At 52.9% G+C, this 25,966-nt stretch overlaps 2 protein-coding genes across 3 annotated transcripts in view; both read right to left on the bottom strand.

The window, feature by feature from the left end:
- Positions 1 to 52: 52 nt before the first annotated feature.
- Positions 53 to 13,689, bottom strand: SMARCD1 (SWI/SNF related, matrix associated, actin dependent regulator of chromatin, subfamily d, member 1). Its single transcript, XM_040234080.1, has 13 exons — positions 13,302 to 13,689; positions 12,445 to 12,632; positions 12,133 to 12,175; positions 11,915 to 12,037; positions 11,318 to 11,440; positions 10,144 to 10,260; positions 8,521 to 8,622; positions 8,064 to 8,225; positions 7,887 to 7,984; positions 6,351 to 6,486; positions 4,254 to 4,376; positions 3,051 to 3,152; positions 53 to 2,922 (listed from the first exon to the last, which is right to left on the bottom strand). The coding sequence occupies exons 1-13, from the start codon at positions 13,476 to 13,478 to the stop codon at positions 2,869 to 2,871; spliced, it is 1,548 nt and encodes a 515-aa protein (XP_040090014.1). The 5' UTR covers positions 13,479 to 13,689; the 3' UTR covers positions 53 to 2,868.
- Positions 13,690 to 16,264: 2,575 nt separating this feature from the next.
- ASIC1 (acid sensing ion channel subunit 1) overlaps positions 16,265 to 25,966 on the bottom strand; it is a 22,118-nt gene continuing 12,416 nt past the window's right edge. Inside the window, exons 1-10 of one of the 2 annotated variants that reach the window (XM_040234077.1) lie at positions 22,551 to 23,255; positions 19,857 to 20,007; positions 19,136 to 19,263; positions 18,689 to 18,839; positions 18,301 to 18,357; positions 17,686 to 17,839; positions 17,201 to 17,292; positions 16,930 to 17,009; positions 16,737 to 16,841; positions 16,265 to 16,572 (exon numbers count right to left, since the gene is read on the bottom strand). In XM_040234077.1, coding sequence (XP_040090011.1) covers positions 16,468 to 16,572; positions 16,737 to 16,841; positions 16,930 to 17,009; positions 17,201 to 17,292; positions 17,686 to 17,839; positions 18,301 to 18,357; positions 18,689 to 18,839; positions 19,136 to 19,263; positions 19,857 to 20,007; positions 22,551 to 23,207 — 1,680 coding nt within the window. In that variant the 5' untranslated portion in view covers positions 23,208 to 23,255 and the 3' untranslated portion in view covers positions 16,265 to 16,467. Of the gene's footprint in view, positions 16,573 to 16,736; positions 16,842 to 16,929; positions 17,010 to 17,200; positions 17,293 to 17,685; positions 17,840 to 18,300; positions 18,358 to 18,688; positions 18,840 to 19,135; positions 19,264 to 19,856; positions 20,008 to 22,550; positions 23,256 to 25,966 lie in introns of those variants that run through there. The other variant, XM_040234076.1, reaches the window with a different exon arrangement.

Here is a 25,966-nt window from a genome sequence, read left to right as displayed (position 1 = left end):
TGCCTAAATGTTTCCATCTCTCATTTTCTCCCTACCATCATTTTAGTAGTATGGAGACAAAGAATTTGTTCATTTATATAGGAATGAAGTGTGCAGAGATTCAGAATTGGCTTGTCACAGGAACTTATCTGTTACACAAGAGTTCTTTTCCCAAGAGCAAACTGTAGATTATTTGCTTGAAATTAATAATGGTTCATCAGCCATTCATTACACATGTAATTAGCCTGGGTGAAAACAGATGCCATTTCAATGTCCTTGACATCAATTTTTTCCACTCCAAGTTATCACCCACACACACTTCTGCTTTTCCTACTCAAGTCTGATAAACCCCCACATTCTGGACTGGGAACAGTGGTTGTATCCTTGCTGGGTTTGACTGCACATAGGCAATACTTGAGTATTCACATCCACGGAAGCAAAGGTTAACCTTTTAGTTACAGTTTTGAAATGTGGTTGCCTCCGTCCTGTATCCTAAATTCCCTTCTTGGTTAGAACCGAGCTAGATAATGGCACAGAGGAGGAAAGGAAAGAGCCACCTGGTAGGAAGCAAGCCTATTATGATGGCAACAGAGGCAGAATTTCCTGCTTCTGCTACTGGGAACCAATCCTGAGGAGAGTGTTAGCTCTACCAGTGAGGGGTTGGCCATCTACAGTACAAGGATGATAGCAGAGCACATCCACGCCAGTCTTAAGAACCAAAATCTTAACAGGGTTGAGAAAGTGGAACGTTAAAGAGTGACAGGCACAGAGAACACAAATGTCTCCAGCCCTGATACAGCTCCATCCTGTGTGCAGATGGGAGCCCTGAGCACTCTAGAGGCTCAGGATCATCGAGTGTAAGGGATCACAGGTGCCCAAGGATAGTGCATTTGAGCCAGTGGGTGCCCTGGGGAGCGCAGAAGCACAAGGGAGAGGATGTCAGTGCCACTAAACAGGAATTGAGGGCAGGACTCAGACGCAGTGATGAAGCCTGCTAATCTCAGCCAGCATCTGCCCTGCTTGGACCACTGGGGCTGACAGAACAAGCTCTAAGGCAAAACTTTGAGACCCACAGGGTAGAAACCTTGTTTTCCACCATATCCCCAGTGCCTGGAACCACAGATGGCGCACAGCAGGTGCTCAATAAACACTTGTCAAATGAACAAACACCATGAGCATGGCTAATGGCATTGGAGATCACTCAGGGAAGAGCTCTCCATCAGTACGGAGGGGGACCCATTCTTCAGAAGATTCTTTTATTAAAACTGGGTGACACTGATAAGGGGGCAGTACAAAAAAAATTTTGGTCCATGAAAAAAACATAATAATTCAGTTAATAAAAACAGTTATCTTCAACAGGGACACTGTAGGAGTGCTGAGCTTCCTTCTCATGGTTCCAGCCCCAGGGACAGAGGTTGTCCAGTGTCACTGTGGGGAGAACCTTTCAGGGAGGGGAGGATTAATGACTGCAAGACGATGGGGAGAGAGTCCTGCTGTCCCCAGCGTGGAACAGGCAGGGGTACAGGGCTGGGGGATGTGCTCGCAGGAGCCTGAGGAGGGGGTGGGGAAGCAGGGGCTTTGTCAGTTCTGCAGGTTTACAGCCCATGCCGAACGGAATTCCCCCTCTGTGCCCAGCTGTCTCCCACCCTGCTGTGTTGAGTCTGCGAGCCTGGGATATGCTAACTCGGGGGGTGATACAACCTGGAAGAATTTGAGGCTCTCCTGGAAAGATGCAAAAGCATCTCAGTTCCAAGGGGCCAAGATCACACAAGGTCCTGCTGCTACCTGAGGGGTCTGAAGCTTTGAGGGCGGGGGCTGGGGAGTCACAATCCTGTGAGGCAGGGAAAGGGAAGAGTCACAAACCCGAGTCAGAGCTCTCTCCAGCCCTAGGCGCTTTCACTCCTCAGTGCCCTAGCAGTCACCAGTGGGTGTCAACTGGGCAGACAAGGGACAGGAAGACAGGGATGGCCCAGGGCTTTTACCCGTTTGATTGCAGGCCTGTTTCTCCATGAAGGGATGGGGAGGCAGGGTGGAGTGAATGAATGAATCACACCTCCACGCTACAGCAGAAAGGAACAGCCTCTGCTGGCAATGACAGCACCCTAGGTAAGGTCCCCGGGGCTCTGACAGGGAAAGGCAAGATTCCCCCACCCGAATGCCCTCAGTTAGGACAGACAGGAGGGAATCCTCAACAGCAGCTACAGGGAGTGTGCTGGGAGGGAGCAATACTACGAGAACAAACTCTAATACTGATGTGGACCCCCTGTAAGGGAGGGGAAGAGCACTGAGACAGCAGGCCCATCTGGAGGGCTGCAGACTGACCTGGGGCACAGTGGAGCCCAAGAGCCAGGGTTCCTTTAGTGCTAGAGGGCAACAAGTGAAGGGAGAGTTTGCTCCATACCTGTGGAGGGAAGGAAGGAAACTGGATTCTTGTTATCAGGAGAGCCAAGATCAACTAGCTTATAGAGTGCCCTCAGGCCTGAGTCGTGGAGAAGGGGCTATAGCTCCCAACTCCTGGGTCTCTGAAGGGCAGGATCAGTGTAGCTGGTCCCCTTGAAGACCACTTGGCCTTAGGCCCAATCCATTCAATGCACTGATTACCACTACAGGTTCTCTCTCTAATACTATCTAGAGGTCCTATGCAGACCAGGGGAGGGGAGAGGCACATGGGAACTTTGTGGGGCAAAGGGAAGCTGGGGATAGGAGGGGATGGGGTGGGAGGAGAGGAGAGCCGGTGTCACGTGAGACCCTCTTCATTCTGGTGTTGTCTTAGAACCGACAGCATCCCCTGGAAAGCCCCAAGCAAGACCAAGGCAGGTGCCATGAGGCAGGCAGCACAGGGCCCAATAAAGAAATCGGTGCAGCCAAAGCAGGGCTGTGGGAGAAGCCCTATGTATTTCGGATCCCCAGGGCTTGCTCTAATTCTTGTCGTCTCTGCTGCACCTAAGGAGAAAATAGTGGAGGGAGTGGAGGATGAGACAAACCACAAGTTGTTCTTGCCGCCACTGAGCCCCACCAGGTGCAGACCCCTTGCCTTTTGTCAGTTTCTCCTCTGCACCCTAGGTGCCTACCTTGGAGTAGAAATATCGACACACAGCCTCCTGGGCCCAAGGCTGGAAGTAGAACTCTGCTCGGCGTTCCTCCTCTGAGTTACCCACCACATCAGTCATGACCTGAGACAGGATGGGAAGCGGGAGAGAGAACAGGCTTGTTTCCTTCCTTGTCATCTGTTATGGACTGAAGAGTGTTCCCTAAAAGATACTGAAATCCTAACCCCCCGGTACCTGTGAATGTGACCTTCTTTGGAAATAGGGTCTCTGCAGATGATCAAGTTAGGATAAGGTTGTTAGGGTGGGCCTAATCCAATGATGGGTGTCTTTTTATAAAAAGGGGAAACTCAGACACAGAGACAGACACATACAGAAGAAAGACAACGGGAACACACATGGAGAACACCATCTGCAAACCAAGGAGCACCTGAGCGACTAAAAGCCAGGAGAGAGGCCTGGAAGAGACTCTCCCTCCCCACCCTTGGAAGTGGCCAAACCCTGCTGACACTGTGACTTCAGGCTCTAGCCTCCAGAACTCTGAGACCATCCATTTCCCTTGTTTAAGCCACGGAGGCTGTGGAACTTTACTACGGCAGCCATAGCAAACCACTAAAACAGCACCCCAAGCCACTCATGCTGTGGACAAGCCCCTGCCTTGCTCAGGGATCCTTCCTGGCACCCCGTCCCCTGCTCCTCTGGCCAGGCTGGCTGCAGTCAGCACAGGACAGGCGAGAACTGAGGGCGCGTCTCATATACTGTACTCATTCCTGCCTTCCTGCCTGAGCTTGCAGGTACTCCTCTCTCTGCGAGCTCCTCTCAGAAAGCACCCCTCTCTCAAATCCCAAATTCTCCAGAAAGCCTTTCCAAGCTCTCCTAGTCTCACCAATCTCCCTTCTCCTTTGTTTTATCTTATTGGTACCAGTGAAATTCTGATAATGTCGCACATGATTTACTACTTTTAAAATCCCATTAGCCTGGTTTCTCAAACAGAATGGATGCTACTTTGAAAGCAGGGGCTGAGTTTTGCACTCTGTATCCCCTACAACGTGAGCACAGTGACAGCACACGGTAAATACGAGATAAACACTTGACGGTTTCATTTCCATTTCCCTACTAGAACACGCTGAAGAAAGTCTGGCCCCTCGCCTCTCCACCACATGCTACACAGAGCAGACGCGTGCCTCCTGGGCCCAAGTCTCTCTGCACCCGTCCCCAGTTCTCTACCTTGAGGTCCCGGCACTGGGACTGAAGCCAGTCATTGATGAAACCCTGAGGGTCTCTGGCAAAGCTCAGCATGAACTCCCGCTGGGTCTTCAGCTGATTGATAGTCTCTATTGTCTCATGGATCTGAAAGGAAGAAGGAAGTTCCTAACATTTCCAGGTTGCGGAAAAGCAAAGTTAAGTGGCAGGCAGTGTACGACTTCTCCTTGTGCCACTCCCAACCAAAGAAGAGAATGCAGCCCCAAAATGGCACTGCTGCCCAGGACCCCACCTGCTCTGGCGCTTGGCGCTGTCTCTGTCCACCGCCCGTGTGTGAAGTTTTCCTTACAGTCTGCACCATGTCCACTGTGGATGACACTACACGGGAAATTTTTAATCCACAGCACAAACGGGTCTGGAAACTCTCAGGTAGAAAAGAAGTGGTACACAGGGCTGTCTCTGTAGCTGTGGTCCATGGGTTTTGTTCGCTGATACTCCATGCTCTTCCTGGTAATTTCATCTACTTGTTTGTCTTCCAGCACCACTGACAGGGTAACGAGTCCCCAAGCTGCATATCACAGTCCATTTTCTAAACTCCTACTGATGCATCTGCTTGACACCTCAAGACACCTTAAACTCCCCAAAATAAAATCACTACCTCTTCCCAAGGCTTGCTTCTCCTGCTCCCAATCTGAATGACTACAACTGCACACTCCAGGTGAAAACCTGGAGGTCTTCATAACACCTCTTCTCCCTCACACCTCACCCCACCTCTCCATCCAGTGTCCAGATCCCGACAGTTCCACCTCAACACCTCCCAAACCTAGCTACTCACGTCCATCCATCCTCACGATCAGCGCCATAAGATTAGGCCCGTAGCATACATCATGCGCATTATTGCACCATCCCCCACCTAGGCTTCCTTCCCCCAGATTTGACCCCCTTACAGTTCACCTCCCACCATCCTGCCAGTGAGCATTCTAAATAAAACAGCACCAGGCCCTCCCATTTTCAGAACAAAGTATAAACCAGTTTACCCTGCCTCAAAGTGGTTTCAGGACTAGATTCCTGCTTCCCTCTCATTTCTTCTCCCTGGCACCCCGAGCTTTATCTAAGAGCTTGTGTTTCTTCAACATGCCAGGTTCTCTGCTCATCTTTGGGCCTGCAGATACCCTGCTCCCTCTTCCTGGAATGTCCTCTGCCCCCCACACCCTTAAGTACCATCATCCTTTCTCCCCTTTTCTTGACTCCCATCAGTTCAGTTCAGTCGCTCAGTTGTGTCCGACTCTTTGCGACCCCATGGACTGCAGCGCGCCAGGCCTCCCTGTCCATCACCAACTCCTAGAGCTTGCTCAAACTCATGTCCATTGACTCGGTGATGCCATCCAACCATCTCATCCTCTGTCATCCCCTTCTCCTCCTGCCTTCAATCTTTCCAAGCATCAGGGTCTTTTCCAATGAGTCAGTTCTTTGCATCAGGTGGCCAAAATATTGGGAGTTTCAGCTTCAGCATCAGTCCTTCCAATGAATATTCAGGACTGATTTCCTTTAGGATTGACTGGTTTGATCTTGCAGTCCAAGGGACTCTCAAGAGTCTTCTCCAGCACCACAGTTCAAAAGCATCAATTCTCTGGTGCTCAGCTTTCTTTATAGTCCAACTCCCATGTTGACTCCCATGTCCTTCAAGAGTAGGTTCGGGCATCACCTCTTCCAAGAAAGCCTTCCTGTTTTCCTTTGTGTTCCCAGAACCTTTCTGCCTTTACTTGCAATGACTATGTCTGATAACGTTCATGGTAATAACAACAGAAGCAGCAGCCGCCATTTGTTTTTATGTGCCAGATACCAGGTCCTGTCTTCACATACATTGTCTCATTTAATTCTCGTAACAACTTTAGAAAAATAGGCATTATGGTTTCACAGATTAGAAACTGAGGCTCAAAGCTATTAAGAGATACAGTTAAGAATCAGAACTTATGTGTGTCTGGCTCCAACCAGTACCAAACAGAGTGCCCAGCATATATTGGGTATCAATATATTTTGAACAAATATCAAAAATCAAAGAAGCCAAGAAGCTGTGATAGAGGGCTGGTGACACCCAACTATCCAGGCCATAGTCCCTACCTTGTTGTCTAGAGTAGCAATCTCCTGCTGGCTGGCAGTAGACAGCAGGAAAGAATTCATCTGGGTCTTCAAGGTATCATCCACTTCCACATCAATGTCATAACAAGCCGTCTTTTTCTGATCATTCGGGTCAACACTGAGGAAGAAACCAAGGGGGCCTGGTAAAGGGCTTGTTCCCTAAGACCTAATTACACAAGTCTTAGACTGAAGGGCAAGGAGTTGACTGCAAAAGGGTACCAGAGACCTTGCTGGTGTGACAGAAATGCTCTGTACTCTCCCTGTGGTGGTAGCTATAGGATGTGCACATTAGCCAAAAATCATCAGATTTTAAATGGGTGCAATATATTGCATATAAGCCTCAGTAATAATGGTAAAAAGTCAAATGGTACAAAAGATAGCCAATGAAAAGTAAGTTTCTCCTTCCCCACAAAGAGACCACTGCTACAGTATCTTTACTTATTAAACTTAAACTGACTCTGAAAATACATTCAAGTAAATACACACCACACAAAATAAAACATGGCCTAAATTTAACCACATGAATATAGGACAAACTAGCTTCTACTGACCCAGCATATGGGTTGTAGGAATTACTATCAGCTGAGTGATGATGGTTCAGGGTCTAGTGAAAGGAAAGCTTTACTGGAGTTAATATGGAGTAGGGGAAAGAAGGCAAAGACTATGTAGAGTCAGAAGACATGGTGCTCTGAGGAGAAAGTGCCTTCTTTCATTCTGTATCTGCCTAGACATGCCTTGTCCATCCATCTTCTGAACAGAAAAGCAGACAGAGGTAATGGGAGCTGGAGTCTCAGACTGGAATGTCCTACCACTGACATACAGAGAAAAGACAGGAGTTCATCAGTGATGAGCTGATAAATTCTAATAACTGATTCTCCAAAAGAGAAAAAGAACAGTAAGAAAAAGCCCTGACTTGGAGCATTTGCTAATTTCTGTGTTTTAAATATTCTCAACATGGTTGATTTCAAGATGCTGACATTATATCACTCATCGAGGAATTGGGAAGGGATGTGCAGTAACACATCATTAGAATGTATTTCCACCACACAGACACAAGAGACAGAAGTAACTTCAAAAACACACACCAGTATGTGTATGTCAGGTGCTCAGTCGTGTCTGACTCTTTGAGACTCCACGGACTGTAACCAGCCCAGCTCCTCTGTCCATGGAATTCTCCAGGCAAGAACACTGAAGTGGGTTGCCATTCTCTTCTCCAGGTATTTTCCTGACTCAGGGATTGAACCTGGGTCTCCTGCATTGCAGGCAGATTCTTTACCATCTGAACCACCAGGGAAGCCCAAACACCAGTAAACCAATATAGTAACTCAGATATGATGACTTTCTGAGTACATTTACACTTATTTTTTATATAATGTATTTAATCGCAAGTTTATATAATCCTAAATAATGACTGTGTTTAACAACCTGCTTATAAATTTCCTAAAAATTCTGAGAAATGACTTGTGCAGGTAGTACAAGCCAGCTCCAGCACACACTGCCTTGCGTACACATGCTTACCTGATGACATGATTAATGATAATGGGCTCAGGTGGCATAAGCAAGGCATGGAGCCGTTGGGGAATCTCTGAAAACTTCATACGCTGAGACTCAAAGATCTGTGGGAAAGAGGAGAAGCAGCTAAGAGTACAACTAGTGCTGCAGTGGACTTGAGAAAATAATGGAAACTTTTCTTACCTGCTGGAGGTACTTGTCACAAATGACAAACTCCCGCTCATGTGGGTCCTGGAGCTTGTGTGTCTTAATATATTGCCACAGTGCTTGAATGATCACCGGACGGGTCTGGGTGTGGATGCCCAGGAGCCGAGCCAGACGAGGGTCTAATTTAAACTGAGGAGGCTGGAGAGAACGAGGGTACAGAGGTGAAGCTAGTGAGCTGAGTCTATGTGCTATTATGGGGCACTTGGCGTGGCCACACATTCATGCCATTCAATAGGCATTCATGTTGTGCTTTCTCTGGAGCAGAAAAACACAAAGAGGAACTCAGAAATGACTAAGACCCTATCCCTTAAAGATATGCAGGGAGCTAACAGTCTGATGGCAAATTCCCTGCAACTAGACTTAAACTGCCTTTAAATGTCAGACTGCTGATGGGATGGGGCTGAAAGCTGGGCCTCCTCAGAGCAGCAGATACCTGGTAGTCCAGCATCAGCAGGACAGTGCACCGCACATTCACGTCTCCCGGCCGCTTCACCTGGAAGCCGTCCGTCTCCTGGGTAGTGGCGGTCCTGTGCCACTACAGAGAGGAAGATGTCAGGGAGTGCTCTCCCAGAGGAAGAGCTGGGGCGGGAGGGAAGAGCTTCTGTAATGACTGAATTTTCAACTTCGATTAATGAGGCTACTGGAGAAGAGCAACAGCATGAGACATTTTAAAAAACCGCATATGACTTTGGGATTCCTGTCTATAAGGAGATGGACATTTTAATTCTGATTGCTCAGGGTCACATTTAAATTAGCCTGTATTTTCAGTGGTAATTTTATCCACAAAATGGATAATATACATGTGTACAGTAAAATAACATAGCTATCATCTACTGAGTACTTACTATGTGCCAAAGTATTCTAGGACATGTACTTGGATTATCACATTGAATCCCCACAACATCCATATGAGAAAGGCACGATTAAACCTATTTTACAGATGAGAAAACTAATGCTTACAAGAATGAAGCAAGCTGCCCAAGGTCAACAGCCAATAAGTGGTGGAGCTGTTATCTGAGCTCTGGTGTGTTGGAGTCCACAGTCCACATTCTCAGGCACTATGCTCTACTGCTATAAAGTTAAATATATTTACAAATTTCTATTGATTCTATGACTTACTTCCCTTATTAGATGGTAAAGACCTTCCCATGTTTCTTAGTGGTTGAGGTTAAGGGGCTGCGGCTACACTGGCAAAGAAAGGAGCAGGTTAAGTTCACCTGGAGTGCTCGACTATCTCATTCTTGTTTTGACTGTATCACAAAGAACACTGCTGCTAACAAGGTCTTTAGAACACTATGTAATCAGGCATTATAATAAAGAATTTTTGATGATTTGGAATGTAAATCTAAACAAAGCAGGAACCAAAAGCAAGCAGCAGATCTGTAAAAGTAGCCTTGCTGCTGCTGCTGCTAAGTCGCTTCAGTCATGTCCAACTCTGTGCGACCCCATAGATGGCAGCCCACCAGGCTCCCCATCCCTGGGATTCTCCAGGCAAGAACACTGGAGTGGGTTGCCATTTCCTTCTCCAATGCATGAAAGTGAAAAGTTAAAGTGAAGTCACTCAGTTGTGTCTGACTCTTAGCAACCCCATGGACTGCAGCCCACTAGGCTCCTCCGTCTATGGGATTTTCCAGGCAAGAGTACTGGAGTGGGGTGCCACTGCCTTCTCCGAAAAGAGAAGAAGTAGCCTTGGTAAGGACTAAATCCTATTAATGAACCCCCTTAAAAACAGCACTTGTTACCAGGAAAAAAGAGGAATGGTGTGTGGATAGCTACATCTCACCATTCCTCGCATGTATAAAAAGCCTCCATTAGACTTTCTCTTGAAATTGGGTGCAGCAATCAAGATAATTAAATTTAAAAGGTGGGACAAGTCAGACTATAAGAACTCTTGGGTCCAAACAGTACCAAAACCAAACAGCTAGTGCCACCTGGAGGCCAATGTGCAAACTGCATTGGAGGTACCCACGCCCCTCTCCCTAGACATTGAAGTTTAGCTCCCAAGTCCATCATCCACTACTGACAAAGTCAAAGTCTAGAGGACAGAACTACTCACTTCTACCAGATGGTTGTCTGGTCCATACAGGTCTTTGTCCAGTTCAATCACCAAGGATTTAAAAAAAGAAGAAAACTTCCTCTTTTGTTTGGTGGCATCATATTTGGACAAGGCTGACTGGAGAAGAGAGATGAGACGTCATGTTAGAAAAAGCCAGAAGAAATTCCCCAAAACAAAGTCCCATAAAGAAGGAACCCAGAAAAGAAATGGGAAAAAAACAAAAATGTCTTCTGGGTGTATCTCAGGAAATGGCAAGGTAGGTGTCTATTAAACAAGTTGCGGTAGCAACAGAACCCTGAAGAAGCAGCCTATAACATGTATAGGGTCATTGGCTTGCCCACCTCTTTTTCCCAAGGGAAATGATGCACGTTAAGCCAAACCTTTACACATAAAAAAGCGAGTCTGAACAGAGAAAATTCTGACTCTAGAGGGGAAATGAATCACAGGTAATAAGCAGCCAGAACAAAAACAGCTTTATTTGGATGACATGGCACCACTGGCAGATGGACTGGACCTATATAGAGAAAACGGAGGCTCCGACATTGACCCCTGGTTCTTCTGAAAAACGCTTTCACACTGGCTTGCCTGTGAACAGCTAAAAATAGAGAGCCAGAGAGTATAAGGGAATGGCAGGTGAGCGTCTCCAAGGAGCTTCTGCGGTGGGAAGTTGGAGGCTATCACCTGGCAGCTGATGTTCCCCAAGAAACAACAAAGAGCCAGTCAGAGAAATCAATCCCACATAAACTGCGAGCTGTTTCCAACAGGAGCTGGGAAGACGGAGAGGCCACAGCAGAAATCAAGGACCTCAAGGACTCAGGGAAGAAAGCATGGCCCAAATGTTAAGTGCAAATTCACTTGGTTTAAAAGGAAAAAAACAACTGAAAAATCTGCAGATACTGCCAAATCCAATGGCTAGCAGCATCAGGAGAGAGGTAAACAACAAATCAAATCCCAGGACAATAAGGTTCTCGATGTGATACCACAGAGAGGGCCAAGCTGTGGGAGCCAGACACAAAGAACCATTGTCTGTTAGTGCAGAGAACACAGTGACCCTCTCCCTGCTGTTCCCAACAGGAGCTGTAAGCACCAGTCAGGCTTCCTGCCAACCAGACAATACTGCTTGTTCCCAGAAGCTCCCACCCTAGACGCCGACCACATTGGACCTTGAACTCACATCCTCCAGGAGCCGTCCTTCTACCCGAAGTTCCCAGGAAGCCACCGTCCCTTCCCCATCCTCGGCATCTGACTTAGCCGGATTGAAAGTGTTAGAAATGAAAATTCGCAGCTTCCGTTTTTGCTGAGGAAGGCAGAAACAGGAATGACAGTGGGGCTTCAGTGGTTTGATGTTGGAGACAAGGGTCCCCCCAAACCCAACAATGACTCCTAACAGACTGGCTTACTGTCTACCCAGTCCCTGGGGTGGCTGGATGGAGATTCCAGTGAGAAGAGCACAGGCCACCGGCCTCAGTGCAAATGCATTCACCGGGATGCCAGGCAGACAGTCATGCAAGATGCCAGGTTCCCAAGGTGGCAGAGCAGTTACGGCAAAAACACCAACAGGGTATATTTCTGGTGCAAGAAATATCAAAAGCCCCTTCCCCTTTGCTGTTCTGTTCTTATGCTTCTAATGTAATTCTCAGTTTGTAGGCGGAAGAGATGTAATTTAAATGCCAAGGAAAGCTGTGCTATGCCTTTGATTTCTCATCCTAAGCCTGCTGAAGGTTCCCGAGTCCTCTCCTTTGGCTCTCTGCCTAGTACTCTCCTGTGTTACCTTGATGGGACGTTTCAAGGCCTCCTGGATATCTAGCCGTTTCCTCATGATAGTCTGGTCCAGTTTCCTTTCAAAAGCCAAGAGATCCATATAGGCCTGGGATTCTGGTACCAGTTCACGAATCTTAGGGAACAGAAAAATATCATTGGGATCGAAGGCTGACCATCTCTACTCTCCAACTCACCACACCCTCAAGAAGGTCTATACCCTGGACTCACCCTTTGAGGTAGAATTTTGTCAGCCATCTTCTTTTTTTTTGCACTGTTTGGAATAAATACTGTTATCAGGTTGGGATGGAACTAGCCAGAACATGAAGACAGGCTGTCAGCACCTCCATTTATAGTAAAGTGAAGAAACTGCAAAGCTTGTCTCAAATCAAAGACACCCCCGCCCCTAACAAACACGAAGCAATTATTTCAAGAATGAGCACCGCCTGCTGACACGGCACTGAGCTTCTCTGCTCAGGCACCCCAGCACCTGCGTCCTCTCAGGCCTCCTCCCTCCCTCCCTCCACCCTGGGATCATCTTACTTGTGGTTCCGATTTTGGACCGCCTGCTGCTGGACCTGCTGGATCTGCTGAGGCGCAGGTCTCTTGCGGGACTGGTCCATCCCTGACTGGGCCAGGCCAGGTCGGACTGAAGGGTTCCCCCCATAGCCAGGGGGTCCCATGGAAGGTCCCTGAGGTGTCATTCGGCTGCCTGGTAGCATACCTGGTCTCTACAGAGGGGAGAGGACCTAGAGATGTCATGGCTTCCCCTGCAAATCCCACCAAGAAAGGGAAAGTGGGGGAGGCCTGAGTTCTTTGAATGAAACAAGGCAGGGAGGTGGGGTGGAGCACAATGGTGGGGTGGGAGGAGAGCCCTCTACCTCTCTGATATCCAAGTAATTGGAACTTCACTGCTCCAGCCCTGACTCCACAGGAGAATATAGTCCCAAAGCAAAGACAACCAGACTATACTCAAATCCGCCCCGGTCTATTTTGTATCTGGCACACTGGACATCTCTTCTAGTCCCATATTTACTCAGAGAGTACTGTCAGGCACTATCTCCTCAGAAGCTGACCTCAATTTGCCAGCTACACCTTCTGTGTTCCTGGGCACTGGACCTGCCTAGACCATTTGCACTCAAGGTCTCACAAGCCCACGTCTGGCCTCACTTCGTCCACCCTGGTTTTACATCCTGACTCCCCAAGAAAACAATGCCTCTAGGAGCAGGTGGGGATGCTAACAGCCTCCCTTCCCTTCCCCGCAGCGTCTACCCCGACCCCAACTCGGCGCCCGAATCCCTCCCAGGCGCGTCCCTCCTCCTCCTCCCCCCACCCCTGTCCCTCCCAGGCCCCCGCTCGGCCCCGCCCCCGGCCCGCGCCCCTCCTCCTGCCCCACTCACCGGATAGGCCGCTCCAGGCATCGGGGAGCGGTATAGCCCTTGACCCGGCGCCGGGCCCATTCGCACCGGAGGCCCCGGTGTCCCGCCCGGGCCCAGGGCAGCCGCCGCACCCGCCCCTCCTGAGGCTCCGGCGCCGCCGCTCGGAGCCACAGACTGGAAACCCGCCCGGGCCGCCATCTTTCCCGGAGCCGCTGCTGCAGCTGCACAAAGAACCGGAACCGGAACTCCCCCCGCCCCCCCCCGCGCGCCCCCCGTGCGCCCTCCTGTCCGCCCGGCCGGCCCGCCGGCACGGGAGGCTCAGGGCAGCGAGACTGTGGGCTAGAGGGGGGCAACTAGCGGAAAAGGCGTGTGACCACTCCCTCCAGCTTTCACGATCCGGGAGGGAAAACCATCGAGAAGAGCTCTGGGACAGAGAGGCCGTGCGAAAGGGCGCCCCCAGGCCGACGGAGGGCGACAAGGCCCTGGAAAGGGGGACTATTGCACCATCCCTACGCGAGGGTGATGGAGTAAATGCTTCATCTTGGCGCAGTGCGTTTAACTTTCCAAACGCAGTGCGTTTTTCCTTTTCTTCTCTTCCTGCTCTAAGCCCAGCACACTGAGGAGAACGCACTGTTTATTCCATTTTACAAGCAGGCGAGGTGAACTCAATAAATGACTTGGTGAAGTCAACCAAGTTAGTAGTAAAGTCGAAACCTAGAATCCAGATCTTCCGGTTCATAGTCCGGGGCTCATTCCATAAAGTGCCTCAATAACTACAGGAACTTCAACCCAGCTTTCCCCCTGACTTTTAACCTAAACTGCTACCAGATTTTAACTTTATTTCGAAGTGTGACCCTTCCTCCTCGCCAAAGAATCCTTTCTGCTAGGACTTCTTTTTGGGATCTTTGTTGCATTTGACCTCTTCCTCTTTCCCTGCCCAGTGGTTCAAACCATTCCTGGTGTGATGGTCAGCCTGTCCCATCCCAGGAGAACCAGAGCACCCCTGCTCCTGCCTCCTTACTCCTCCCCTGATTGTGTGGCCCCAAGCCAAGCTCAGCTCTAGACACTTAGTGGGAAGGCCTAAATACTATTCAAATAAGAGAAGAACGACACTGAAGAGGAGATGGTTAAAACCCAGTTTATTAGACCAGAGGCATGCGTCACCCATAGCCCTGCCTCCTGTTCCCCATCCACTGCACACCCTTTGGCCTTGCTCCTGCTTCCCTCTGAAGAGGTTTGATCTCTAAGGAACTCCTGGGAACCAAGAGTTGCCAAAGATCCTATGGCCTCACTCTCCAGCTCCAGGCCAATGCACAGATGACCTGCCACAGGTCTTGTTCTGGGGTTGGAGGCTGAGAGGCAGCTGGACAGAGAAAGCCTGGAAGGGGCAGGGCTCTGGCCTGGGAGGAGTGCCTGGTGGAAGGGGCATGGCAGGTCCTCTATCTCGCTGGTTTTCTCATTAAGGGAGGAAAGGAGGAACAGAATAGCAGAGCTTTCAACGTCCCCTCTAGGCCTGTCTCTTTCGTTCCACTATCAAACGGTACCTCACCAGAAGTATAAGGGACGGGCTTGGGTATTAGGTGAGCAAAGAGGCCTGGGCATCCAGAAGGAGGCAAAGGCCACTGACTGAAGACCTCAGCCTCTGCGGGTCCACACCCTGCTGTTTCTGCTGCAGTCATCAGCTCACAGCTCCGTCTCTGCCACCCTTGCCTTAGTGCGCAGAGTAGATCTCCATCCCATGGGTGGGGGCTCTCACTGTAGCAACCCCTTCCCTGGGGAGGCCGCAGTCAGCCAGGCAAAGGACAGTGGGGTGGGTGGAGCAGGGGAGGGAATGTTAAGGCTGCAGGGAAGGTAAAGGAAACCCAGGCTGGGGGGACAGGGTGAGGCCAGAAAGAGGCAGAGCTTGTAATTCACAGCTTCCTTTATGTCGCCACCGAGACAGTGTGAAGGTTACAATGCGCGTGTCGTCTCCTTGTGCTTCTTAAAGGGATGTGTGTACACAGTACAGACACCAGGGGAGAGTCCAACTCTTTATACAGGCGAAGGCATTCAGAGACCAGGGAAGGGGTGGAAACACAGAAGGGGAACTTGTAGGAGGGGTGGAGAGGGTTGTTCTTAGAGACACAAGGGGATGAAATAGAGACAGAGTCGGGGGAAAGTATATACAGAGATATAGCAATATAGAGTCTGTATCGTATAGAAATAGAAAATGCAGATGAAGTTGTTGAGAGAAGCAAATGTTTCAGAAGAGGACTTGGGAGAATTCCATAAGAAAATTTATGGATGTGGCCCTCTGCGGGGGCCTGGGAGAGAGGGACCAGTGAGGTTAGGCACCAGTGCCCGGCTCCCTGAGCTGGAAGCCAACCAGCTGGATCTCTTATGGGACGGCAGAGGAGGGCTGCCTCTTGCGATTTCTCTCCAGCAGCTCTGGGGTGGGGGGTGAACTTGCAGGTATCAGGATGTGGCCTACAGCACCAGGGCCACATCGTGTCCCAGCTCCACTTCTTCAGGGGATCCCCCCCCCCACCTCCCTAGAGACTTCACAGGTTACCAGGTGGTGGGGGGAGAACAGACACGACTAGGGTTCCTGCCTGGAGACTTGGGGGTGGGGGGGGGGTCACTGGGCTCAGTGGGTCTCTTAAGGCTGGGGAAGCCCCCCCTACTAGCCCTCCCCTTCAAGGTACATTCTCTGGTTTGGGGCCAAACTCCAGACCCCAAGGATCCCCTCCACCCCCCATTGGAAGGGGGCTTTGGTGACTGGTGGCAGCAAAATGTAGGTGGACACTCAGATGACAGACAGCCGGACAGACAGAATTCAGGCTGGGAGCTGTGGGAGGCAGCATGGAGCAGAGAGGGGCAGCCTGAGGTCACTTGCCCCATTCTCTCTTTTTAGTTTCTGTTTTAGATTAGTTTTGTTAAAAAAAAAAAAAGAAAGAAAAGAAAGGGATTGAGGCGGGCTTGTTAAAAAAAAAAAAAAGAAAGAAAAGAAAGGGATTGAGGCGGGGAGAGGACTCTGTGGTTCAAGACTCCTTCCTCACCACATTCAAGAGGAAAGGACCGCCCAGGAGTGGGGGGCTGCCTTGGGAGAGGGGAGTGAGTCCCCAGGGCAGATGTGGGGGGCAGCTGGGGGCCCCCTCGCTCTCCTAGCCCTCCCCATCTAGGCCTTTGGTACAGTGGCCTTCGGGGCTCAGCAGGTAAAGTCCTCAAAAGTGCCTCGGGCCGGATGGTGAGGTAGGATGTTGGCCGCATACGTCATCCCGGCAGGATGGCCCCGGAGGCTCTCGCACGGGTTCTGGGGGAAGGGCACAGGACAGGGACCGGTTATCGGTTATCGGAAGGGCCGCAGGTGCCCCCGGGGCGTGGGGGAGGCAAAGGAGAAGAGGTGGCAAGGGGGGTGGTCCTGGGGTGGTCGGGGAAGGGATGGGGCTGGAGGGCGCGCCTCTCTCGCTCCCTCACGTGTCTTTTGACGTCATCCAGGCTGAGGGCCACGCCCTTGTCCGCGCTGCTCCGTTTGGCCTCCTTCTGGCACTTCCCTCTTCTGCACAGCTTGTGTTTTATGACCTGGGACGGAAGTGGGGTGGCGAGCGGGTGGGCAGTCTGGAACCCCGCCCCTCCTGTGGCCCCGCCCCAGCACCCCACCCCCACTCACCTCATAGGCGTAGTCAAAGAGTTCCAGCACCGTGAGGATGCTGGCCCCGATGAACAGCCCCATTTGGCCTCCAATGTCACCTGCAGGGGGGCCCACAGGGAGGTCAGGGGATTCAGGACACCACGAGCGGCGGAGCTCACTGGGATAGAAGGACCCTGGGGCCGGCAGGGGAGGAGGCCTGTGGGACAGAGGTGAGCAGCCCGCTTCGGGTGGTAGGGTGTCACACCATGCCCGTGTCATGGGAAGGGGACAGGTGCTACCAGCAGCTCACCCAGGAGCCCTGCAATCTCATAGGCCTTCTTCTGCTCAATGGTCTCATAGTTGAGGACTTCAAAGAAAATGTCCAGCACCAGGATGTTCTCCCTGCAGAGGGGATGGGAGAGGAGACCTCGGTTCAAGTTGCATTTCTGTCCCCTAATAGCTGGGTGACCTCAGCAAGCTATCCTCACCGAATCTCAGTTTCCGTATCTATAAAACTTGCTGATGTGGCTACCTGCCTGCCTTTTAGAGGATTAAATATGATGGGGTAATTGAAAAGTCTCTCCACACACCGGCAATTGTGAGGCGATCCCAGTTACAGCCATAAGGATGAAGAGAGGAGGGATGAGAAAGGGGTGCCTCCTTAACGTGTTCTGACTTGATCTTCCCTCCATGCCCATCTGAGACTCTCTGGTGGCCTTCCCTGTGTTGTCAGTTTCCTCCTTCTGCTGACCCCAACAGGGCCCGTCCCTTACCCATCACAGCCAGAGCCCTTACCCTATGTACTGCTCAGACTTGTTGAACTTCTTGGCCAAGTATTTGGCTGACGCTTTGCTGGGGATCTTGACCATGGACAGCTCCTTGCCGTAGCGGGTCAGGTTGCAGGGCATTTCACACACACAGTACTCCTGGTCTTTCTCCACCAGGAAGTCTGTGCCAGCCAGGTGAGAGGTGCCAGTTGAGTGGTGGCCTTCTGCCAGCACCTTCCCAACACCCACACCCTGGCTCTGCCCAAAGGAAGCCTGAGCCCCCTTCTCTTTTTCTGACTTGCCTTCATTACAGCCCTGTGCCCAGCAGTGCCGATCTCTCACCCAGACTCCCCGTGGATATTTCTTAATCCCCATATCTCCTCTCAGGGCACTCTGGGGTCAATCAGCTGAGGTGCTGATGAGAGCAGGTGAGGGCCACCCCTCCAGGTGACCCCTGTTCATTTTTCACAGGGCCTCTAGAGGTGCTATGCCCAGCCTTGCCAGAGTCAGACACAGAAGGGTGCACACAAAGCCTGATCCAGGAGTTATTAGAAGCTCCTGAGAGCTTGCTCTGAGACCCCTATGCAGACAGCTGGCAGCACCTCCTTCCCTCCCCTGACTTCCTTGGGCCAGGGGCACTCACCCAGAGCAGGATCTGCACACTCCTTGTACTGCTCTGGAGTGCAGTATGGGGCGTCGCCTGGAGAGGAGAAAAGACAGCAGTACAGGATGGAGATGAAAGGGGCTTATGACTGGTGGTAGCAGAGGCCTAAAGGCTGGAAGCTGGGAGAGGGTGGGAGGGCAGGAATAGTCGGTGCCTAGTCTGTACTGGAGGTGACCCACGCTACAGTCCATCTATCCTGGACTCTTCTCACCAATCCCTACGGGTCCAGCCAGGAGTTGAGAACCATATGGGATAGACTGTGCTGGAATAGGAGAAGCCAGCTGGTCTCGCTGGCCTGTTGGCGGGAGGCTGGCCTGCATGGGGAGTTGGTGGGGGGCGCGGCGGGCTGAGGGGCCCAGGGCCTCACCTGGCATGTGCACCATGCGGCAGTTACAGTTCTCCACCAGGTAGCGCGTCTCACAGTCGATGCGGCAGGCGGTAATGCTGTAGGAGTCGAAGAAATCCAAGTCCATGGTAACAGCTTTGCAGGTGCCCCAGGGCGGGGGCAGGTAGATGAGCTGCTGGGAGAGCCGGGGAGCTGGGGGGTGTGGGGACTTGTCCCCGAGTCACCTTGATGGACTCCTCTGACACGATGCAGAACTCAGGAGTCCTGCCCCCTCTCCCTCTGCAGCCTCTGAGGGTCTCAGAGTTTACGAAGCATCCCATTCATTGGACCAGTCATGCTCCTGACTAGTCAGATGGCTACCCAGGCTCTAACTCACCTGTCCTTCTCATTATTGATTGCCCACCACTCCACCTCCATCTTGAGCCCCCAGGCCCCACCCTTGGGACTAGCTTCCTGTGGCCCTCTCACCCGCTGCTCTTGGCAGGCCACAAAGGTCTGGAACCCTGGGGCTACGCCAAAGCCCAGCTGGTCGATGAAGGGAGGTTCATCCTGACTGTGGATCTGCACTTTGATGCCTGCTTCGAAGGACGTCTCATCTATGGGAATAAGAGGGGTGTGTGTTGGGAGGGCTTCTTCTTCCTCCCTGACCTTCTTCAGAGCTGGGGGCCTCCTCCCTCTCTTGAGACAACCACGATGAGACTAGGGGAGGACAGTTAGTCCAAGGAGCCCTGGCCCTTCCCCAGGTCTCCTTCTGGATTCACCAGCCCCATGCTGCCTTGGTGACCCCTGCATTCTACACAATTCTTCTCTTACTTGGCTTCCGTTACGTATCTCATTGTTTTAGATTATTTCTCACTGTCTCAGAGGCTCTCCATTGCTCTCCCTCCTTCTCCCCCATATCTCTGTCCCAAGGCCCCTGAGACCAGACAGACGGCAGGCAGCCCAAGAAGAGACAGAGTTATTTATAGAGTGAGTGGCGGCCACGGGTGGAAAGCGATGGCTGGTTACCTTGGAGAGTAACTGAGCCAGGAAAGGGGAGCCAGGGAAATGTGAGTGTGGCCGTCAGGTAGAGTGGGAGCTGGAGATGCCGGGAGGAAGGGAAGAGAGCCCACGCCCTGCCTCAGAGCCCCTGCCAGAGGCGGAGGCCTGGAGCCACAGGGAGGGGCTCCCCCCAGGACAGGCGACATACCGGTCTCCCCCCACACGGGCAGGTACTCGTCCTGCTGAATGTCCAGCATGATCTCCAGCCCGTTGCCCGTCCCCCCCTTCATGGTCTTCAGCCGTGGGCGCCCATCTCGGCCAGAGTTGAATGTGTAGCACTTTCCATACCGCGTGAAGACCTGGCCGGGGCAGAGTGGAGAGCCTGAGAGTCCTGCCGTACCCTCTGCCCACCGGGGACTGTCTCCGACCCCTCCAGCTGGTGGCGTCTCAGCCCTTTAGGAATGATCCCTCCTGAGCAGCCCATTCCCCATCTGACCTCCTTCCCACCCACTCCATCATCCTTTGGCCGGCTGCGTGCCCTGGAAGGCCGATCCCCGCAGGGTGCACTGCCTGTGCGCCTTTGCCAACAGACTGGCTTCAGGTTGGGTTCCAACGAGGAGAGGTATCAGTGAGGGATCAGAGGATGGGAGGAGGGAGCTGCTGCATGACATTTGCTCAGCCGTGTCTGACTCTTTGCCACCCCATGGACTGTAGTCTACCAGGACAGGAGGGAAAGACCGGGCCATTTATCTGCCAGGGTTCTGAAGGTGGCTTAGACCCTTCCTGACTACAAACCCTGCCAGGGGGGCTTCCTGCCTAGCACTGTTGCCTCTTCCTGTTCCTCTAGCTTGGCTCTGACAATTTCCCACTATTTCTGGTGCCTCGGGCCCCCTCATTGTTTTCCTTTACTCTCCTGCAGCTCTGTAAACAGTCCCTTTGTTAGTCTTTCCAACTAAACCATCCAAGGGGTGACCCTTTTCCTGCAGGGGCCCTGCATATATAGCTCCATCATCTGCCACACCTTTGGTCCCTCCTGGGACCCTCTCCTCAGGCACAGGGCCTTCTGAGACATATCTTCTCTTCTCCTAGATTTCCGCCCCACCCCTACCCCCAGGCATTTGAAACCCTGCTCTGCCCAATACCACTCTAAGCGCTAAGCATGCTCCTTTCCTCTGCCATTAGCCCCTCATGGCCATCATTGTTCTATTATCATCAGAATTATCCAGGACCTGGCATATTTGCTAATGCTGGTGCAGAACTGCAGAAGAGATCTCAGCCCCAGGGGCTGGACCGCCCCCCCCCCCCACTCCATGTCACAGAGCAGTCCTTACTCAGCTCTGATTACACAGCCACAGAGAGAAAAGTGAACCGGTTCTTCATGGTTCTTTCCCCACAGCCTCCCAGAATGCCTCCAAGTTCTCCTATGTGAGGCGAGTGTGCTTTTACTCCTATGAGATGGTGACAGAGTCCACAAAGCAAGTCACAAGGTGAGTGCAGACACAGCCCAGAGAAAGAGAGACCCCAGGCTAGACTGGGGTGGGGAGGGCGTGTGGGTTGCTAGGCGATAGAGTCTTTGACCCCTTCCTAGAACAGCCTTCTCCTCTCCCCTCTGGAAAAAAATAACAAAAGCATTCCCCCATTTTGTGGGTAAGGTCCAGAGATGAGATAGAGAACTCCTAATCCCCCAGCCCCACTACCAGGCTTTGTGGCATTGAGCCACAGAGTTCAGGCTGAACACGCACCCCTGCCTACCCCTCACCCTGGGAGTGAGGAACTCCTGGTGGCTGATGGGCTGGGAGCTGCAGCCCGAGCGCTGGCTTCGAGGGCTGTGCTGAGGACCAGTGGACTCTGCTGCCACCTGGTGGTTCTGCTTGAGAAGTGCCTCCTCTACCCTTAGATCCCAGAAACCAGGTTGACCCCTTCCTTGTCTCGTGTTCCTCTAACTCCCTGCCTGTCTGAGGTCCAGAGCCCGAAACCTCCAGGTCCCAGTCTATCTGTAGTCAGTCCACGATGCACTGACATGATAACACCCACTGGCCCCTGCACTAGGGAAGAGGTGGGGGGCTGAGAGATGGGTGTATGGGGAGGAGAGGCCTGGCATCTGGCACTTGTAGGGGACAGGAGGGCACCTGTCAGGCCAGATGAAACTGGAAGCTGAGCTGGGGAAGAGGATGGGGTGTCACTTGGTCCCTCACCAGGGAAGGCCCTAGACGTTCCTAGGCTTCCCCTGGGAATCGGGTCCCTGGCCACTTTGAACTGGAAGCAGAAGGGGGAAGACTTGGAGGAGACCTGTTATTCTCCCTCAGACACACGTGCGCACACACACACACACGCATGTGCACCCACACACATGCACACACGTGGTAGGAGGAGCACAGGAAGACCACGTGAGGATGCTGCTGATGGGGGTGCTGGGGTGCAGGGGGTACCCCTACCCCTCTGCCTCCCTTCCACACCCTTCTCTTGCACCTCGAGACCAGGTGGCACTGGTGCCAGCCCCAGTCCGGGGGTGACAGTCAAAACTGTTAAGGCCACACATAGGCACCGGCCACCAGATTGAAGGCTGACCTCAGTGACAGAGTCAGTCCAGTCCGGACCCTACTGGATCACAGGGAGGTTTTGGAAAGGGCTGGACACCCTGGAGGATATTTGGGGAGACGCTGGAGGCTTTGGGGCAGCAACAAGTTACCAACTGTGTGTCCAGGATTCTAACAGGGAGGGCAGTCCTGGCACAGCCCTGGAAATGGAGCCCAGCTGCAGACCCTGGGGCTCCCGGGTGAGGGGTCTCTGAGGCATGTCACAGGAGGTGGGTGGCCTGGGGAGGAGGGGCAGGACGGTCACCAGCACGGTCGCCACGCTCACAGCCAGCGTGAACACGGCAGACGCTGTGGGCTCCACTCACCACCGAGAAGTTGTGAGGGCCACAGGGCCCCCCGCAGTAGGAGCAGTAGAGCAGCATGTCTTCCAGCCGGTGACAGGAGCGATTGTAGAAGCGATGCAGGTTAAAGGGCTCCCCCGAGAAGGCCTCGGGCCCTGGGGGCGCGAGCGGCACCCCCGGGTCGTCGCTTTCATCCAGCCCCAGCATGGGGGCCAGGTACAGCAGGTCGGGGTAGCTGAGCTGGGACAGCCTCACTGCGTTGGTGTTGCAGAGAGTGACCGCCGGGAAGGCCAGCTCCGTGGTGGCCACTTCGTCTAGCAGAGTCACATGGGGGTAGCTGAGGTAATAGGCAACTCGATCTCCTACCTGGCACAGGAAGGCTCCCAGTGCCAGGACGAAGGCCGCTGCCCACAGGGCCTGCCGCGGCCCAGGACCCCCCTCCACGAAGATGTGGTTGGTGCCGTGGAGGGTACAGCTGTTGGCAAAGGCCACCAGGTCCATCGGTGAGTCCCCCTCTCTGGCCTCCTTCCTCTCTGCCTCCTTTTCCTTCTCTTCTTCCTCCTCTTCTGAGTCAGAGCTGTCCCGCTGTTGCCGCTGACGGGGACCCCATACATCTCCCAAGGGCCTGGGGGCCTCCTCTCCAGAGGAGAACGACACGGAGCAGAAGATCTGGATGGGCATCTTCTCCGGGGGCTTCCTGGCCCCAGGAGGTTGGCGGGAGAGTGGGGACAGGGCTGTGACCCTAGGCAGGGTCCTCCAGTCCTCTGATCAGGTCTCTGCCGCCCGGCTGGCCGTCCCCTCTCTCGCCAGGGCCTCCGTGGCAGCGTGGCTGAGGTGGGGCGGGGCGTGGAGAGGAGGGCCAGCCTGCCCTGCCAGGGAGGGCGGGTGTCTGAGCCCATGAATAATTGATGGCAGTGAGAAAGGGAGGCTGATGGAGGGGAGGGGGGCTCGAGCCCCCTTCCTGTCACCAGCTCCAGCAGGACTGACAGGGTCAAGGACAGAGTGGAAACCCTGGAGAAGCCCTGGGGCTCCTGGTAACCACCTCTCCAGGTGAGATGAGACCTAGCCGAGTCCTCTGCTCTCTCTCACTCAGCCAGCAACAGTCTCTGCCCCTCCCCCAAGATCCACACCCCTCCCCAGACTCCCTCTCACCCTCCAGTCATCCCTCAGCCTTCTCACCCTCATTCTCACCTGATCTGGCCTTTCCTCTGAGTTATCTGAGCCCCCATACTCAGTACCTCTAATTAAGCTCTAATTATTCTCTAACTCCCCGATTTATAATCTCCCCAATTAACTAATTTATCCCCCACTTCTCCCCATACACTCTTACACCCCAGGTCCCCTCTAATTTTTCCCCTGACTCTCAACTCGCTTTTCATCACTGAGCTGACCACAGTTTACCATCGGTTACTCCCTGAACCCCTAATTGCTCCCTCAGCCTCCAGTTCCTCCTAGCCATCCTTGACACCATGGATCCTCCCCTCCCTCCCCTGACCCCTGCTCTGCTTCAGTCAGCAACCCCCCCACACACATTGAGCTGCACTCCTTTCTGTGGCTTGGGGGGCAGCCCAGGTTCCATTAGCAGAGGTCTCTCACTGACCACAGACTCATTTATAGCCATTTCCCGGCAATGGGGGGAGGGACCCTGTCTCTGGCAGCTGAAAACCTTCCTGGCAGATCACCACTCCCCCTCCCAGCTTGCCCACCCCCAACAGTCCAGGGGAGCAGTTGCAGGCCTCCCCAGGGTCCTGAGTCAGGCAGAGAGTGCTGGGAATCAACCTGGGGTACCCCCAAATCCTCAGCCTCGAAAGTACCCCCAGCCCCTGCGCCTCTGATGCTCTTCTTGCTCCCATCAGTCCCCACCCCCAGGCCCCTGGCCCCTCTGTGCTCTGATTACTCAGGGCCACTGGTTGAGGAACTTGAGCCACCAGCCAAGTCTCCAGGGCCTAGAAGGTGACCTGAGGGGAGGAGAAGGGGAGCGAGGGGAAACAAATTAACCCTTCCTCTGAGGGGCCAGAGGAGGGACAGTGGGGGTCAGGCAAGTCTACTTGGGCCTTTCTAGTCCTTAACCAACCCACAGCCCCAGGCTCCTTCCCCTCCTTTTCCTCCTTGCCCATCCCTGCTCTCACACATCTCTCCTCCTCCATCTGTATGTAAAGACCCTAGAGTGTGTCAAGGATGGGAGGCAAGGTGCCAGGCTCCAGCAGAACTGACTGATGTGGGACCTGTGGCCCCAGCTTTGCTGCCAGGGACACAGAGGCCCCGGAAGAAGAGCAGCCTTTGAGATCTGGTCCCTTTCCATCCTTAAGCCACTGCCCTCAGACTGGCCACCTCCTCTTTCCCTTAAACAAACGCCTCCCAGCTGGTCTCCCTCACTCCCCGCCTCCCTGCAGTTTCTCCCCACTTTTAGTCCATGCTGTGTAATTCTGACCATTCTTCTGCTTCAAGACCTTCTCTCACTCCCCAGGGCCTCTTGGTAAAATTCAATTCCCCATCCCTGAACCCATACCCCACACCCCAAAACCTACAAGGCCTTGGCAGTTTATCCTCCAGCCTCACCTCCCCACCCTACCCAGTTCAGCAACCAGCACCCAGCCACCATGCCCTCTTTCATTCCACAGACACACTAGACTCATCCACAGTGTCATGCCTTCCCTGGACTCTGGAAACTTTCTACTCATTTTTCGAGACCCTACTCACATGCTATCTCCTCCAAGAAGCCTACCCTGATTCCAGGGCATAGTAAGTACCTACTCAGAACAGACTGAAGGATCCAGGGATGCTCAAGTCCCTTCGGGCATGCACAGTCATCAGCAGCCCCTTAAGGAAAGGGGCCAGGAGAATGAAAGAGCAGGACCCAGGGACCACGTGGAGAAACAGGAAGGAAAAGACCAGGAACACCCAGGCCAACCAGAGCTAAGTCACTGTAGAGATGAAGCGAGACCTCCTGGATTTAGCTGTTGTCCTCAGGCTTCTCCTGTATGAATTTATGGGTTCTTTTTCTGGTTCCTGTCCCCTGTGCGTTTTCTTCCTGCTTAGCAGACCTCAGCTCTTGGAGTGCTTTCTGCATGCCCAGGATGCCGTTTTTTTCCAGAGGTGAGTTCCAGACTCGGGTTGGGGGTGGGCCAGCCTAAACAGGCTTGGGCTGGGGAAGCTGCAGCCGCCCTTGCGCCCCAGGCCCACTAGAGGGCATCGTTCCCCTCCTGCAGCCTCCCTGGAAGAGGCAGTAGACTGAACTTCCAGAGGGAAGAAACCAAGGCAGGGAAGTTCCCTGTGCTGAGCCTCCGCAGAGAGCAGGGCAAGCACACGCGGGGCAGCTTCTGAGGGCAGCAGATCTGCTGTGGCTGGACACTTCTTCCCCGACTCGAACACAAAGACCCACACCCAGACCTACACTCAGCCCTCCTGTGGGCAAGGAACACACACAAACACACACACCC

The sequence above is a fragment of the Oryx dammah genome, unplaced genomic scaffold, assembly GCF_014754425.2.
Source record: "Oryx dammah isolate SB20612 unplaced genomic scaffold, SCBI_Odam_1.1 HiC_scaffold_29, whole genome shotgun sequence".
Taxonomy (NCBI): Eukaryota; Metazoa; Chordata; class Mammalia; order Artiodactyla; family Bovidae; genus Oryx; species Oryx dammah.
This window is presented reverse-complemented; position numbering and strand designations above follow the sequence as displayed.

What these genes read in the sequence shown, in the direction of transcription:
- SMARCD1 (XM_040234080.1), bottom strand. Translation starts at nt 13,478, where the DNA reads ATGGCGGCCCGGGCGGGTTTCCAGTCTGTGGCTCCGAGCGGCGGCGCC. An exon ending in AAGGACGGCTCCTGGAGGAT is followed by an intron (nt 10,261 to 11,317) that starts GTGAGTTCAAGG and finishes TCTCTTCTCCAG; the next exon opens with TCAGCCTTGTCCAAATATGA. An exon ending in GTGACAAGTACCTCCAGCAG is followed by an intron (nt 7,985 to 8,063) that starts GTAAGAAAAGTT and finishes TCTTTCCCACAG; the next exon opens with ATCTTTGAGTCTCAGCGTAT.